Source organism: Vidua macroura, chromosome 4, assembly GCF_024509145.1.
Source record: "Vidua macroura isolate BioBank_ID:100142 chromosome 4, ASM2450914v1, whole genome shotgun sequence".
Lineage (NCBI taxonomy): Eukaryota > Metazoa > Chordata > Aves > Passeriformes > Viduidae > Vidua > Vidua macroura.
In genome coordinates, this window is record NC_071574.1 from 62,049,332 (window position 1) to 62,067,455 (window position 18,124).

At 39.2% G+C, this 18,124-nt stretch overlaps 1 protein-coding gene across 4 annotated transcripts in view; it reads right to left on the reverse strand.

The window, feature by feature from the left end:
- Window positions 1–18,124, reverse strand: part of PPP2R2C (protein phosphatase 2 regulatory subunit Bgamma) — a 193,620-nt gene that overhangs the window by 131,777 nt on the left and 43,719 nt on the right. For 3 of the 4 annotated variants that reach the window (XM_053975875.1, XM_053975877.1, XM_053975878.1), the window contains exon 1: window positions 3,299–3,839. The exons of the other annotated variant lie outside the window; for it this stretch is intronic. In XM_053975875.1, the coding sequence (XP_053831850.1) occupies window positions 3,299–3,368 (70 nt within the window). In that variant the 5' untranslated portion in view covers window positions 3,369–3,839. Of the gene's footprint in view, window positions 1–3,298; window positions 3,840–18,124 lie in introns of those variants that run through there. 4 annotated transcript variants of the gene reach the window in all.

The following is an 18,124-nucleotide window of genomic DNA, read 5'->3' on the forward strand; positions in this document are numbered from 1 at the left end:
ATCCCCATGTCATTTCTTGCAGACATCTATGTCACCTGCTTTTAAAAACTTCAGCGATAAAAATTACACAAGCTCCCTAGGCAATATATCCCAGTGTTTCACCACCTTCGCAAAGAAGTTCAATCTTTCCTCACAGCTCACATTTTCTAAGCCTCAGATATTTTTTTCTCTTTCTTCATAAGTCTAACCAGATATTTTCTATTTTCCTCACACAAACAACTCCAATTAAAGCAGTTTGCTTCAAAAGCTACTTTTGAAAGTGATCATTGAAAAATTTGCTGTATATTGCAGCTGGAATTAAATCACCTTTTTCCACTGTGCAACTGTAACACAATTTTAAAGACTTTAAATGACAAAATTATTCACGTTCTGCTTGTTTTAATGCTGCATTGTAGTTGTGCATATGCGACAGGAGAAACAGGGCCAGGTAGTCACTGTTGTCAGATGTGTGTCTATAATGCCTATTACAGTATAACAGTTACAGTGTAACAACAAATCAAAAAATTGTTGAGATTTAAAAACCAATTCAATTTTCCTTAGTCAAGGTAAAGCCACATTTGTTACAGATAATCCCAATGTTAGAAAATAATGACCTATCAAAGAGATGAAATTTGACTTTGTTCAAGCAAGCAGTTTTGTTAGGAACACCTTCAGTTCACTAGCGAGAGCAGAGCAAATCAGATTTAGTTCACAGCTTTCCTATACCCTGAATTCATGTCATCTGACTCTGGGCTTTTTTAAAATCACTGAAAAACTAAACCAGGAAGAGAAGTAAAGCAATGCTATAGTTAACCCACATCTTCATGATTATTGCTGGCTTTACTTTTCTCAGTGAATAGTTAGAGGAAGAAAGGGTTAGAAATACCTCCTTTTGTAAATTAATTTAGTCTGCTGCATGTAATAGCAAGGACAGAGGACTCACCAAGATTTTAAAACTCTGAAAATGAGATAAAATTTTGGTTATTCATGAACAACAATGAATTGGTAACTTCTCTAATACACTGGACACAACATAAAACATTTTTTTCATTTTAAATGGTGGATTACAAAAGCCAAAGAAAAACTTGGATTGGACCCCAAAGAAGTATAACAAGGTAACATTTTACTGCCTTTCTATTGTTGCACTTAACATGTCACGGGACCAAATACAAGGCCTGTGAAAGCACTGCAGGCCTTTACAGTTGAGAAGTCTTAAAGTTCTTTCATGGAGCCAAATCTTTAAACAAAAAAAGTACAAAATCCCACAGAAGAACAAACCATGCACATTTTAAGCTCCAGTTTAAGTAATGTATTCATTATGCATTTTAAACAAAGTGTATCAATGAGAAATTAAAATTCATGATGCTCCTCTTTGAGCTGAAGGTCTCCTTGGAAAAATTTCACAGATAAATCCATTCCCTCATGATTTCCAAGATCTTTTAAAAGGTGTGGCAATGTCACATATAACAGCTGTGAAGAATTCTATTACACCTGACAAACTCTGCATTCCGAACAAGAATTACACTAGTCTGAGATGAAAAACTAATACTTTGTTACTGAAGATTTCAAGAACAGATGCCAACATATTTAATGATGACTTCTGATCACAGGAAAAATATAATACAGGTCAGCATTGATATTCAAATTGTATTTTTACCCATTTCAGACAAGCCCCTCCGTGTGCAATGACAGAAGAACTTCCAGTCCTTATGATCCAAGTATCAGGTGAAGATAAACTATGAGAAAAATCTAACACTTGCCCCAGCAGTGTCACAAAAAATACTAAAAACCTCCATCTAATTTTTAGAACACTCATGACATACAAAAGGAGAATATGGATTTGAAAAATCCACCATTAATTATTTTCCTCAGATCACAAAAAAGAAAGACTTGAAAATTCAATTTTTAACATAGCTGCACATCTGAAATTTACCATGTATCAAGTACACCACAATAATTATACTGTGAATTTTGCAGAATTCAAGGCATGAATTTACAAATTTAAACCAAGTTTCTTCAAACAGGTGACCACATCTCAAAACATAAATCATCATTCTGGAAAAAAAAAAAAAAAACCACCAAAACTTCAAAACAAATTTGAAAATGCACCAAAACATGAACCAGAGTGCAAAGAATGTCCTAGAGGCAAGATTAGCAAGCAATTACACCAGTCACTGGTAACAGTTACAGTACACAGCATTTTTAATTTTTCTTCTGAAAAATTGGCCTTGTGGTCCTGGTATGACAAAAATCATCCTACTGTTTTCTCCAATCTAAAACAATGCAAATCATCAATAATCAAGAGGGCATAAGCTGATCACGTTTCAGGATGCAGCATGGGAGTATTAAGTGACTGAGCATTGATCAAATGACGACAGAATCTGGAGACTGTGTCTCAAGGAGTATTGGTTGACCCTGATGTTAAGTATGTTCATATTATATAAGCCTACATTGAGTTACTGTTTCTGCTGCTGAAAAGTGCTGTTAAAACTGCACATACAGATATATTTGCAAAGTCAAGCACCTACAAATGCATTTCTCCTGTTTAATCAATCTTAAAATGGCCTACTCTTGAACCAACTTTTGTCAAGGAAATACAGAGCAGTACCTGACCCAATCATTTCACATTCTCAAGGCAAATTCTCTCAGCATTTAATGTATGTCACCTGCAGGAAAATTCCTTTTTATGTAATAACCTACAAGTCACTGAATGATTTAAAATGAAGGTGCCTTTCCTTTTCTCATGTACCTTGCACAGACACAGGGAACAGAAAGAAGGCAGCAGCATTTCAAAAGATGATGCTTACATATCCCTTCTAAATGCCTTCTAAATGTATACAGTTCTCTAGGGAACAATCAACAGAGCAATGTCTGTAATGCTCAGGATATAATTACCAAAATGAGATGCATAACCTTCATTACACCAGCAAACAGTTAACTTCACAGATTATTTCTCTTACTTTGGTGCTCTCAAACCTTTTTTTTTTTTTTTAAGTAATCAAGTGCTTCCAATCTTCTACATTGCAGCTACTGTGCATTCAATGCCAGGTGCAGCACACCTCACTAGCAGAAAGTCAGCACAATGCAAGACCTTCTCCAGCCCGTGCACTTTCATATACTGCTGTAGCATGACAGAATGTCTTCGGGACTTAGCAAATTCAGACAGATTCTATTGCTACATCCCACAGAAAAACGCCCTGAAATTCCCCCTGTTTAAAAAAAGGAAAAAAAGGAACAGCCTACATCTCCAAACATGACAGTGCATTCCTAGCATAGAATATGCAATGCAAGAAGAGAAAAATGACAGTATTTATGTTACCTTCAGTCACATAGTTGTGGTCTCGCAGAAAGCTGTGGTTAATTTTCCGTGTGTCCGTGTCCTCGCCCATTTACAGCAGGATTACTCAGCATGCCTATCCGCAGTGGACTGATAGCATCAGCAGAGGTCGTCACAAGAGCACCATCCATGCTGCCACTGCCTAGCAGAGGCGGGGAACACACCGGGCCACTGAGCACAGCATAATGAGAGCTATTGAGGCAGCACAGATTGGGGGGGGGGGGGGGGGGGAGAAAATAACGAGCAGGAAAAGAAAAAGAAATTATATATAAGAAGAAAAAAAGGAGGGGAAAGGGAAAAAGAAGTAGCGGGAGAACGCCGGAGGGAAAAACGGCTCCGAGAAATTTCAGATGCAGAAAGCCAGTAGGGAGCTTGCGTGAAGGGAATAGAGGCACTTCTCGCACAGTTAAAGAATAGCCCAGCTGTGTCGCAGGTACTCCGAGCACAAGCGGCCCCGCAGCGGCTGCTGCCGGCGGCGGGCGCTGGCGGCGCGGCCGGGCTGCAGCGGGAGCCGCCCGCAGCGGAGCGGAGCGGAGCGGAGCGGGCCGGGCCGCGCCGCTGTCACACGCCTGTGCTGCATCAGCGCTGGCCCCTCCCCGCCCGCGGCCCAACCGCACCGCATCTGCATGGAGCAAAGTGAAAAATGACACTGCAGGTAATGATTTCAGCTCTTCTGCCGGGGAGATGGGCAAGGAGAAGAGCTGAGGGAGAAGAAACTTCAAGCCGGTTAAACGCGTTTGCATCAACACGTATACTGCACACGAACATGCGGCCACGATTTTGTGCTAGTCTTACTGTCATCTGCAGCAAAAGCAACAGTCGTTCAATGTCAGCCTCTATAAATATTACAGAAATTGCCAAATATCTGCCTGTGCAAAAGGATTCGTCAGAGGCAAGGCAACCATTCAGAGGACATAAGATAAAATAACTGTTATTCATCTTTTTTACCCCCAGTTTTGTAGAAATAAATGTAAAATTACAAAGTATTTAAAAACAACGTCTTTGGCTTCCCTGTACGGGAAAGAAAAGCTGGACAAAGGGAATGTGTGCAGGTCATTGGTTTTCTTAAACCTGCTACTCTTTCAGTTCATTATCCCATCATCTTGGAAAAGCAGTGTTGAAATACATATATGCAGAAATATGAAGATAAGTAAAAGAGGAAAATTACTCACTTGCATTATAAAAGAAAGCTTTCTCTTTATTCCAAATGCTTAATGGTTTATATTACAGCAAAATTCTTTCAACTGAACAGACAAGCAGTTTCCTTTAGCTTTTGGTATCTATTCAAGAAACCACAAACTGTTTGCTGCAGAAAGTATGTATTCAGAAAAGGTAAGCAGCACTGAAGTTTAAATATTTGAACAGAAAACAAATGGCTATACACCAAAACCACCACTACAGCATGATAAGGGAGTCCACAACCACAAAACCAATAGAGGAGAGAGAATCTTGTGCTTTAGGCCCTGGAATTGAACATGGAAAGTACAATTCAGTTGTCAGCATTACTACAGTATTTTGTGTAACACTGGATCAATTTTTATCTTTTTTTTTTGTATTTGTTTTTCTTTCTTTCTAATGAACTAGGACATATAGTTCTTGAAGGAAAATTCAAGTACCCTGCTATACCTATAAACTGGCATGTGACTTTGAAAAAAGCAGAGGACTACATAAAAACCTGCTCAGGGGTAAACATCTAATTTCAGGATTAAGCAAGGCTGGTAGGAAAAGAAGACTAGCAACAGAATGACCTTCTTCTTTTTCTCAGTAATAAAGCAAAATAAAACAGAACCATCTCCAGACTAACAAGTAAATTGTGTAAAACCTTCACATTTGAGCAGGTGGGAAAATAAGAGAAGTTACTCTGTACTTGCACCTTGTACAGAACACATTTTACAATACTAGAAATGTTATTTCTACATGGAGAGCATCAGTCACTACTGCGGCGGTACCCACAGCTCTCCAGTATCTGCCCTATCCTCTTCAGAAAAGAGGAAGGAAGCCTTGCAAATGCTGATACTTTGTTTGGACAAAATAGTTCTAATCTATGTGATAGAGCTGGTTTATTTTGCCTTTCCCTGACACATTATGTTCTCACCTTGGATTTGTTTTTCCAAAGACAAAAGGGTCTATGAGCATAATGCACTGCACACAAAATCCAACTCTGCTGAAGTCCTTGGCAAAGAGTACAACAAACAGCCAGTTTACTCTCAACCATTTAACACAACAGTTACACCAGTCTGGGTCAAGAAGGCACCTCCCTTCAGCATCTGTGCAAACTGCCTGGCCTTCCTGTCTGTCCAGATCCCTTTGGAAAGCCTTCCTGCCCTCCAGCAAAACAAAAACTCCACTGGAGACCATCTGCCACCTAGCTATAACTCCATTTACCACCACTCCCACTCCAGCCAGATTTTACCCAGCAAAGAACACATCCAAGCAAAGATCTACCAATTTCTCCAGGGGAATGTTGTGGCAAACTGTCAAAGGCTTTACTAAAGGTCATGCAGGCAACATCCACAGCCATTCCCTCACCCACTAAGAAGGTCACTTCACCACAGAGTGAGATGAACTGGGTCAAGCAGGACCTGCCTTTCATGAACCTGGGCTGGCTGGGTGTGATCCCCTGACTGTCTTGTACATGCTGCATGATGTTGCTCAGGACAATCTGCTCCATGACCTTCCTTGGCACTGAGGTCAGGCTGACAGGCCTCTAGTTCCCTGGACCCTCCTTCCAACCCCTTTGATAGATGGGCTTCACATTTGCTGACCTCCAGTCAATTGGGACCCACTCCTCCCTGTTACCCAGGGCTGCTGGTAAAGGATGGAAGGTGCCTCAGTGAGCACTCTCACCAGCTCCCTCAGTCCCCTCAGCTGGATCCCATCCAGCCCATAGATTTCTGTGTGTCTCAGTGGTGTAGCAGGTCACTGATCACTTCCCCTTGGATTATGGGGGCTTCATTCTGCTCCCCATCCTTGTCTTTCAGCTCAAGGGACTGGGTGCCCGAGAACAATTGGCCTTACTGTTAAAGACTGTGGCAAAGAAGGCATTAAGTACTTCATTTATTTCCTCATTCGTTGTCACTATTGTTTCCCCCTGCATCCAATATGGAATGGAGGTTCTCCTTAGCCTTCTTTTTGTCCCTGATATCTTACAGAGCGTGGATTTCCTTGTGAAGGTATCACTGAGAAGCTTCCTCCTGTTACTGTAATGACTCCTAAAACTGAAAGAAATGTCACCCTGCAGGGCATTTGATTCCAAAAATCAAGCAGCACATTTGAGTAAAAATGCATAGGAACAACTTCTATCTTCAAATACACATGTAAATGTGAAAATGAACATGAAAAAAGGCAGCAGTTCATTTCAGCAGAAAATGAACAAATTTTCACATTTACACATGTAAATGTGAAAATGAACATGTGTTCTGTCCTTTCTGAGAAAAAGAATCATATGGAAACCTTATTATTGAAAAGAAATAGATAATACATTATACAAATGATGAGTACAATCTCAAAAAAGTCACACTGACAGTCTGTAAAAAAAACTAATGGAACCATTTTCTTTGTAAATACCTCTGCATTTATGTGACCAAGGTGGTTGAGAGAATTCTGACCTTTATGTTCCTGATCTTCATGTAAACTCACCAATAACTGTCCTTTATTTGTCCTCAATCAGCTCAAACATTACAATTTCTATGGTCTGTTATTTAGAGCCTACACTGGTTATCTTTTAGGTGTAATTTAAGCAGTTAGAGGTGTTTTCATTTTTCCTAGGGAGCAAAGTGGACATTTTTTTGTGAAGTCAAAATTGCAACGCCCACCCAGAGATAATTTTCTCCACTCTCCATTAGAGAGGTTCACGGACAACTTCCTTAGGCATCACATTTGAGTCAAATCACACTTACCTTGTTCTTCTTATTTTTAAGTTAAAAAGCATCTCATAAGGAGGAATGGAATGAGGAGGAAGCCTTTAACAAAAACCCTAGACAATATTCCCAGTGTGCATGCTAATGCCTTCCCTAAGATTATGAGCCAAATCCTTACTGTGTGGCAAATATTAGCACTCCACTGACTTAAGTAGGTCAGTTCACATGAGGAAGATTAGCAAAACTCTGCTCTAAATTTGTAGCACAATGCAAATTTGTGAGCCAACATTTGCAGATAACTAGCTGTGCCATTTTAAAATGCTACTTATTATCAATCCCACCTATAACCTACATAATTTGATCTGGTCAAATACCCAGGGAGAAGGTGGTGAGGAAGGAAGCTTTAATCAAAAGTATATCAGTTATTTGGACTTTCATAATAGTTCACAATCCAGCTCATAAAACAAACCTCTAATTGACCTGAATACAGTACAAACAGAAAATGAAAGTGTGTCCAATCTTAAAGAATTTATAAGTAAACTATAAAATAGAAGAGCTACATACAGATCAGCAGTGACATTTAGGTAAACAGTCAGTAATGAGGATGAAGTCCTGGTTTAGAGCTTTCTTCAAGAGAAGGTCATTAGAGACTGTGCAGAGAAGCAATAAACCGGATTCAAGAGGTTGAAAAATAACTGCATTAACAAGACTAAAACAAGCTTAGACATAAAAGGAGGAGAACTGGCCAGCAGGTCAAGGAGGAGAGTAAAAGGCAAGAGCAGGCATGACACAGATGCCTATACAGACTGGGAGTGTCAGTAAAAGAAGAGGTTAAAAGAAGCAAAACAAACAAAATCTGTCTGTGCCAGGAGGAGAAAAATCTCATAGGACAGGGAAAGAAAATATTTAAAGAGAGGAATAAACCTACATTTCCCTTTGTCAGAGCTTTGGGCAGAAGAATCAGAGAAGAGGGAAGGGGGAAGGTAGAAGGGAAAAACACATCAAAAAAACAGTCAACCAACCAATCAAAAAAAAAAAAAAAAAAAAAAAAAAAAAAAAGGCAGAAATGGAAGCCAGAGGCAGCCAGTACCCTGAGGAAGGAATCAAAAACTATTTATTATACAAATGGAACTAAGAATGTAAGGATTGGAAACAGTGTAGTCTAACAGTAAGGAATTGAAGAAGATGAGAACAAATCTTTGGCTGAATGATGGTTGATCACGTTTGCTCATCACATTTCCAGCAAGAAGCTCTGCAGCAGAAGAGAGGGAGGAATAAGGCATTAGAAGGCAATTTGTCTTGAAGGTTACTGTGTAATCCTGTTTATAAACACCTGTTGAATATGGCCATCCTGTTTTGCTCCTGCAGAACATTTATATTCTTCTCTTAAACATTTTTTCCTGAAGAACCTCTATTTAGCTTTGGCAGACACTAAGAGCACAACCTTTAATAATTAAAACTCTTAATATCTGAAATAGAACATCATCAGGTACTCCAAGTCTCCATTTTATCCCTGAATTGCTCCATTACACTCCCAAATTCATCACTCCATCTGAATGAGAATAATTAAGCTTGAACTGCATTTGAAAAAAATAGTAGTGGAATACTTAATATTTTCTTTGTCTAACAGTGGCTTTAAATGAAATGAAACTGAATTTTCAATTGGCACAGAATTTTAATTATTTGTAAAGAACAAGAGATTTAAAGACTGTGATGGTAAAAAAAAAAACCTTAGAAGTTGCACAAATTTCACCAAAAGCAGATGATATTAAATATTACCTTAATTTAATGTTTGTGACATCAGAGGAAGGTTTTAAGAGCTTTGACAGCATTTGCTTCTAACCATATTCTAGTATCAGCAAACTGTGCAAAACAGTGCAAAGTTTCTTCAAATAAAATAAGGTAACACATACAATTAGTCAGCCACAGAAAAAATACAACAAAATATTTAGCCAACCCTTGACAATCACAGCTCATTGAATCTGAATTTGCTTACCAACAAAAGATGTTTGTAAGACACATATTGTCTCCCTTTTACATATATACAGAGATTCAAAATGCCCTGCTATTAACTTCTCCAGTTAGGCCATTGGCCAATTAGTTCTGCTGTTCATTTGTTTATTCGTAATATCCACAAAAATAAGATTATATAGTACAGTCATACTTCTGTTCAAAATACTTCCATTTAAAAGGACAAAGAAAGAAGGAATTAAAATGTGATAAAAAGCTATTGCCCTAGTCTTCCTGCAGCTCTACTCAGCTTGACAGAGAAGGACTCAGAGCTCTCAGCCAGGTTTAAGACAGCAAATTCACTCCCTTGAGTTTGTGTAGTTTTCCTTTTCAAGTCTTTCTGAAGTCCTTTTTGCATTTGTTTAATAGCCAATACAATATACATTATGTTTGCTACTATGCAGTTCCTTTTTTGATTATTTCTGACAGCTAAGCAAAAGCAAATAGATACTGCCAAAAGCTAACATAAAAAGCAATAGAAGAAAAATTATATGAATCACAGCTCTCAAGTAAAAATTGATTTTGTTTCTTTTAACACCTCATAAGTAATCATTTAGAATCTTTATATTTACAGCATTTAATTCATATTTTGCTACAGTCTTCAGTTACATTTAGTATTTATTTAAAATTATGATGCAGCCCAACAATTTTGAAAAAAACTAACGGCTGCTATCACAATTGGAAAAATATGTCATTATTCAAAAAGGGGAAATTTCTTCAACACACTGTTTTTTGCTGTGTTAAGTCTAAAAATAGCACCTGCCCAGAAGAAGTTATTTGTTTTTAGCCTACATACTCCAGACACAGAGTAAAACTAATGCCTCCCAGCAGCTGGTGATTCTGGAAAGCAAGCAATTAAAAGTTATCATTGAGTAATTTAAATTACAGAAGCCAATTTCTGTCAATGTCTTTCACCCTCTCTGTTCAGGTGAACATTGCATAAGGATCCTGGGCTGAGTCAGAGCCACTTGAAGGTTTGCAGAAAGCCAGAGCATGGGATGAGCTGAATACACACCCCACTCACAGTTTCTCACAGAGGAGCCAGCAGTTTTGCTCTTATTGCTGTGATGTGCTGATGTGCTGTTGAGTGCTGAAACAACAATATGAAGAGCTCTGGGCCTGATTTAATGACTTTTACTACCTGAGAGAATGCAGTCAGGATATTTGGCCATAAGGATCTTGCAAGAAGGCTCCCTGAAGCAAAACAGATGCCCTGAGCTATGACACTCCTGTGCCCCCAGGATGCCACTCTGCTCCTCTCTGGGGCCACTGCATCATTGTAGCTGCAATGGAGGTTTCCCCATCCTACCACAGCAGCTGCACATCACAGCCCTCTCTGTGCTCCATAGTGATATGTTAATCCAGTCTGGCAACCTGCACTGGGCACTGCTTTCAGGTGTTTGCTATGAAGAAAGGAAGAATTTGGAAACATAAACAGTTCCTGATCGACTGGCCGGAGCAAGCCTGCAGCCAAAGAGCTGGAGCTGTGCTACAAATAGCAACTGCATCTTTGCCTGGTGCTTCTGTGGTTTAAAATCACATCTAAAACAAATCCTGCAACCTATCAGCTAGTGAGCTCAAGGAAGCAGGTAACAAGAGCATGAACAAATTCCAGGAGTGAGTTCTGCACACTCTAGGGGCAAGTTTTAATTTGGCAAATTTCAGAATACTGTAACAGATTTCAGTGGGATCTAGGTTTATCAAGAGATGGAAAGCAAGGCTGCAAAATCATAGGGGAAGGAAAAACAGAAGGAACAGACAAGATGCCAGAAGGACATGCTGGAAGTTTTCCCAGAGCTTACTAATTTGGAGGTTAAGCCTTTTCAATGACTGCAGCAGGAATGGGAAGAGTGGTCTAAGGGAAAAGCACAGGATGAAGAATAAAGACCAAGCACTAATGCCATCTGTGAAGCTTTACCCACATCATTTATCTTCATTATTCTTTTTCCCTCTTCCACTGCCTTGCCTATTTAAACCAAAAATTACAAGAGCATAAACACTGTCTTTTCTACTGCAGTCATCACATGGAGACTGATGCAGGACCCTTGGGCAATGCTGATACTTATGAGACACTGCTCCTAGCTAAAGCTCATCTGTTTCTAAAACAAGCTTCTGTGTCCTCTAAAACACAAGGCAGATTATTTACTCCACTGCAAACAACACCAGTAAAAGGAAAAAAAAAAAAAAAAACAAAAAAAAAAAAAACACCCAAACATGGGAGAATTATGAGTTTCACATAGAAAACCTCTCAGTGACAGGGCTTGTCACTGTGTCAAGTAAGCCAGGGACTCTGGTGGACAAAGGAATACAGAACCTGAGGAAGAAAGTAGGCTTGGGGACAAGTGTTGAAACAAATGCTTCCAATGCCTCTAACTTTCTATAGAGGTTACTCTGCTCACAAGTTTCTCAAATTGAAATGCTAATACAAATATAAATATATTCCAAACAGAAATATTACGTTGGGTTTGGTGTCATTGCATTGTGTGCTGGAGAAAGCCTACTACTAGTTTTGCTAATTTTGTTTAGTTCTAGAAATACTTTATACAGGTGTTAATTAACTCAAATACAGCATCACTTGCACATTGCCTCATACCTAATGTATGAGGCAGCATATACTTTGTTACTGCTGTCTGGTGTGAATAGGTCACTTTGTCTCTAAAGGCACACCCTATGACAGCATCCTCTCTCCAAATTACCCTACAACTTCAGTAAAGCTCACTACCATGTTCTCCTGCTGTGCAGGGGAGAAACGCTCTTTAAGTTTATGTTTAAATTTATGTCTCTACATGCAAGTCTTTAAAATCATGCTGCATATAGTTTATTCAAACTAAAAATTTTATGTTATGCCCTTTCTTGCTCACAAAAAGCAGAAAATCAACACACACTACTAAAAAAATTATGAATTTGTGAAGTAGATCCAAAGAAGGATGGTTAAAGTTCTGCTGGAAAGGGCTGGAAATCATGAAGGAAATGTTTCAGTGGCTGTTCATGGTGAACACATCACAGGCATCAGAGCACACAGTGCCAGAGGCTGCTGATGGGGCTGTCACAGCAGTGGAGCTTTAGGACAGAGCTGTGTGCTGCCTCTCCAGCAAGTCACCCAGCACACTGCCAGAAGTGCTCTCCAGACAAGACCTATCACTGCACAGCCAGGCAAGGCTGCAATTACAATACTAACTTCATAAGACAAGATGACCCACATCCCAAATAACTTCTGTAGATGTCAGGCTCTGGAGTGGGACATAAAGCCTGCTGAGACTGAAAAGCCTGGAAAGAAATGAAATAAGAACCTACACATATATACACGCTAAATAATTATAAAATTGTCACTTGAGGGCACTGGACAATCCAAAGAAATGTTGCTTAAAACACAGATCAGAAGGGGGCCTGATAAAGGAATTTATAGCACAGATACAGGCACTGTCAGAACTCCTTAACACTGTGTAGACATATTTGTGTGCATATTTATCCAAGAAAGGAACTGGGAAGAGAGTGAGAAAAGCAAGTGAGAACAGTTTCAAACCCATGCTAAGGGTCATATTCATCCTTTCTGAATAGCAATGGACCAAAACACACATTTCAGCATTACTCTGGGTGGTCAGGCTACTACACAGTCAAACCACAGAGAAAGGAAAACACTTTCTAAGACAGCATTCTTGAAAGATTAAGCCATTAAGATACAGAAATCTTGAACGATGGAGCTTGAACAACTTCAACAGAAAAAAAATCCAGGGGAAAGAGATCAAAGCAAATACAAAGAAACAAACTTTCCACACAAAATCAAGTGAGGAAACAGGAAATTCTTTTAAATACTATGGCCTATCATAAAATATCAGAAGCTGACTGAGAATTTGTAACACCTCTAAAATATTTGTTAGGAGCTATAGTGAAAGGACAAGGAGTAATTGCAGGTGCAACTTGGTGCAATTGAAAAGGGTGCAAATTGAAAGAGATGAAATTTAGGTCAGATATTACAAAGAATTTTTTTACTGTGAGGGTGGTAAAGCATTGGAACAGGTTTCCCAGGGAGACTGTCACTGGCCCATCCCTGGCAGTGTTCAATGCCAGGTTGGATAAGGCCTTGAGCAGCCTGGTCTAGTGGGAGGCGTCCCTGCCCATGGCAGGAAGGGTTGGGACTATGATCTGTAAGGCCCATTCCAACCCCTTAACATTCTATGATTTTTCAGGCTAAAAAAAAATTAAAAATCAAATCATACTAGCCCATTATATTCACACTCACATTAAAATGCAAACCACAGGAACTCTTCATAACATTTTGCTAATTCAGACCTCAAAATATTTCAGGTAATATTAATTCAAGAACAATTCCTGCCCATGGCAAGTCTATGAAATAAAATCAACATACAGGATAATTTATTACTGGTTTTGAATTCTATACACAGTCATACAAAGATGTCAATTTGAAAGGGACTTAGCCCAAAAGACTATGTTATTCACAGGACTGCAGAATAATGACATGGCATCTGACAAGGCATTCAACTTGACTCCTTCCTTTCACCAGTGTAATTAATTAATTCAGATAGGTATAATGCAAGCAGCTTTTTCTCCAGCATTGCCTTACCCCACAAAGGGTAGTTGCATATTTCTGTGTTCTCCAATAACTAAGGTGACATGCAAATCCAGCCATCTGAAGCACCTGCGGATCCTGGCCATCCTGGGCCACAGAGGCAAACAAAAAAGCAAAACAAAAAGCTGTTCTAGAAAAGGATACCATGCTAGATTTTTTTCTTGTACATAATATTTACTGCAATATTGCTAAAACAGCCTCAAGAGAGAGGAAAAAAACTAGCTGTGTCAATATAAACAATGATTTTGCTGTTAGCCTTTCCTCCAGATCATCCAAATATTTAAACTACTTTAGCATCAGATGTACAATAACAAATGCTGCACCTGCTGTACAGCTGAGATTTCTCAAATAATACTTAGCTGGTAAAACAAAAGCTAAAAATAAATTCAAGCTCTTTAAAGTGGGAAAAAAACACCAACCCACAGGAAACAAATACATAAGCACTCAATGGTGTGAGAAAAAAAAAAAGTAATTGGTATGCAGAAATGTAGAAAGCAAGCTGGTACTGAATGACATTAAAAGTTCGTAAGACACATTAAACCCAGAATTTTGAGGAGTATGAAATCCCATACTACATTGCAGTAAACAGCAAATGCACCTAAAGGTTCTGTTCCATTTCTGGCCACCTTCATACCAACAGCAGCAATCAAAGTTCAGAAAAACAGAACAAATTGCAGAGGTGATCTGACACTGGAATTTGAGAATTCCAAAGTAAACAATGACTGAGAAGACTCCTGTAGGAATCAGCTGAAAGGAATGGAAGCACAAACATCAAATGAAATAGTTTTTATTTTGGCTCAAGACATAGTAAGTGCAAATTAAATTATAGGAAAACTTACAAGGGAGAGTACAAGTGGAAAGTTATTAATTGATTTTGCAACCTAATGAAGGACTAAGTACCTACAAATTAAGTGCTGCAATGAAAACAACAGCGGTGAGGAGAATTTGGAAATGTGGGGTAAAGTGCTTTGCCTACCCAGTGTGGAAACCTCCCACTCGAGGGAGCTCCCTAGAACCAGCACCCAGGAACACTAAACACAAATGTTCAACCATCCATTGCAGAGCTTAGAGATCTCAAATGAGGTCACAAAGAAGACATGCTTGCTGATATAAGATCTATATTCCTGAGCAGGAATATAGCCCAAATAGGTGGTGACACTGAGTATTATTCCCTGAAAAAAATGGAAGACAGTCCTACCTCATTATATAATTGTGTGCTGCTAAGTCATATGGGAAATCCAGTATCATTCCCCTGAGTTCAAGAGAAAAAACAAAAAAACAAAAAAAAAACAAAACAAAACAAAACAAAAAAAACCCCCCCAAAAAAAAAAAACCAAAAAAAACAAAAAAAAAACCAAAGAAAACCTGGGTGTGGATATTTCCTGCTTAAATTGCCCCAATCATTAATAAGAAATGTATTACTTGTAGAACCAGAAATTATCCCAAGCAAAATGAACACACCTGTGTCTTTGTGATGGAGATGCACATCATGGCCAGGAAATCTGAAATTTTTGAGCCAAACCTGAGGTTAGTTTCAAGTTTTTACACTGACAATTACTTTATGTAACAGAAAAAGTCACATGAACAGGATCTGGAACCACAACTGCATGCAACAGTGTGTAAGAGAAAATTCAGCTTGGCAAAGGGGAAAACAGGAGCCCTCACCAAACAGAGGCCAATGAGCTGCTGTTGGAGAAGAAAGGTCTGCTAAGCAAAACCTAGACCCAGTACCTCACTAACCATTTAAACAAAAAAGAAGGGAAGGTGTGGCCACTTAATAGTACAACTTTTGCTGAACTCTGCAAAATTATATTTAACCTTACTTACAGCTAGACAGGCATTAACATGGTTGCTGAGCAAGCATAAATGCTAGGCACATCTGTAGTCTGTAAGAGAATGAACTAATTTCCACTAATGAACTGCTGAGCCAGCGCAAGGCAAAGACCAAACCATGGGAAATGTAATGAAATAACGGTATGCTTAAGACAATTATAAATCAAAGAAAAGAGAATGATGTCTCAAAGCTTCACAGAGCAACTACCTGGGGAGGCATGAAGAATGCTATCTATGAGACACAATACCTAAGGGCATAGTGACCAGGTATCTGAGGATGGAACAGAAGCAGTAAAACAAATAAGTAGTCTGGGAAAGCAGGGAAGTGAGCTGTGGTTATGGCAGTTTAGCAGGAATAATGGGAAATTCAAAAGTCAACACGGTGGGCACAGCAGAAGAGGAAAAACACTGCAGATCCCAGTAGCAGAAAACTGACCTTTTGTAGAGACATCAAGGTTTTTCAGAGAAAAAACTTGATATGCCAGGAGGGATATCCTTTTATCCCTCATGCCTAGAGTGCAGGCTGTAAGAGAGGGGGTTGGTGTATCTTATGGGAGGGCATAAACACCTTGAAGTAAAGATGTCTACCATAATCACAAAACTACAGAGTCACAGAATGGTTAAGGTTGGAAGGGAGCACTGGAGGTCGCCTGGTCCAACTTCCCTACTCAGGGTTCCCCAAGAGCACATTACTTGGGATTGCATCCAAACAGCTTTTGAGGACCTCCAGAGGAGACGAAATTGCATATGCTAATGACTATAGGCTGTTCCTCATACCCACTTGTCGCACCCACTGTCATTTATGTAATCTCTTTAGTTACAGAATTCCTCCATCAACAACCCCACTGCCATTCTCACCTCATAACCTGCCTCACTGATTGCTGACACTGCTCGTGATCCTGACTTGTTCTGATTATCCCATAGCTAGGTGCCACTGATTTTTAGTTGTCATTGCTTTGCTTTGCCCATAAACACTGTCGACCTGCATAAGCTTTTAAAAAATCCTATCTCCCTGTAAAATGATTCTTCCTTGCCAGATAATACTGCTGCACACCCCCTCCATCAAAGCTAACCCACATTAACACAGTGTCAAAAACATAACAAAAAGGAAATATAGTTGCATTTTCTGTTAGGCTAAATGCAAGTGATACTCTAAGCCTGGCTTGAGCTTTCAGGGTAATCTCTTCGTTTCAGAAACCCAGTGGAGAAATGGGAACAACATGGTAAATTTAGCCATTTCCATGAAGTGGCACCCTATGAGCTTGACTACGTGTATCCAAGTGTATTTAAGCATACAGCTAAGCACTTTTTACTATCTAACCATAAATCTCATCCTCATATCAGTTAAGCACTTTTCCAAATTTTAACATGCAGCTATATGATCAAAAAATTCTTTCAAATATGATATGGCAGAAACATCTGGCAGTATGCAATTTGCATAGTTCTATTTAAAGAAATTTAATCTAAAGATTTCTTCAGCAGCAGTCTTAGAAGTGTAATTTCTATAACTCCTTGGGACAGTAATTAAGAGTGGCTTCTTAATTGTTCAATTAATCTATAATAAACCAGGAAGATTTATCTTTTATTTGTGCTAATGATGGGAGCTTTTGAAGTTCACCAGAAAACACATGAATAGACCACTAATTTTATATAGTATCATTTCAGAAGAAGCACAGTAAACTATATATTCTATAATATCACATTGTTACAGGAAAAGCTCAAGAAAAAAAACAAGCAGGTCAACATATTTCAACAACAGTTGAAATAATAACAAAGGAATAAAACGGGAACCAAAAAAATGCAATTCTACATTGCATTTAACCATCCAATTCTCCGTCTGACACTCCAACATCTCTCACACTTTTTGTGAATATGGTAGATTTGCCCCATCCTCCACTGTGCAGCTGAGCTGTCCTACAGCTTATTGCTGTGGGCAAACATCAGCACTGCTGGATCCTGTAAGACAGCTCTGGCCAGCACAGGCAGCAGGGCTGGCTCAGGACTTCCAGACCACCCACTGCCACATTCCCCAGCACTGAGGACTCACATGAGCTACCAGAGGATGAACAGTCACCCTCTTCCCTCCCTTTCCCCAGCTTTGGGTGTTCCTGAACTAGAACGTTCTTTCAGCTTCAAGATCGTGTTGCTGGTTTCTCTCTTACAATACCATCAAAACCCCTGAAAACTTTTACATATAATGAGAAATACTTGTTGCCACAGCAATTCTTCAAAATTCTGTTCCTGCCACCACCAGTAAAGGTTCTGCCATTAACAAGAGCCTAACTCACCTCTACATTTTATGGCCGAAAGCCAATGCTATTGCATTGCCTATATTCCGTTTGGGAAAAAAAATGCAATTAGAATGGATTCATGACAATCTAGACCCTGACCTTTACTTTTGACTTTGGCTACCTTTTGTTTGTTTGTGAGGCCCTGTAATTGTTTACACACAACATAAATTGAATCTGTGGCACGTGAAATCCAGGCTCTGCAGCCTCTGTATGTTACCTAGGGTTA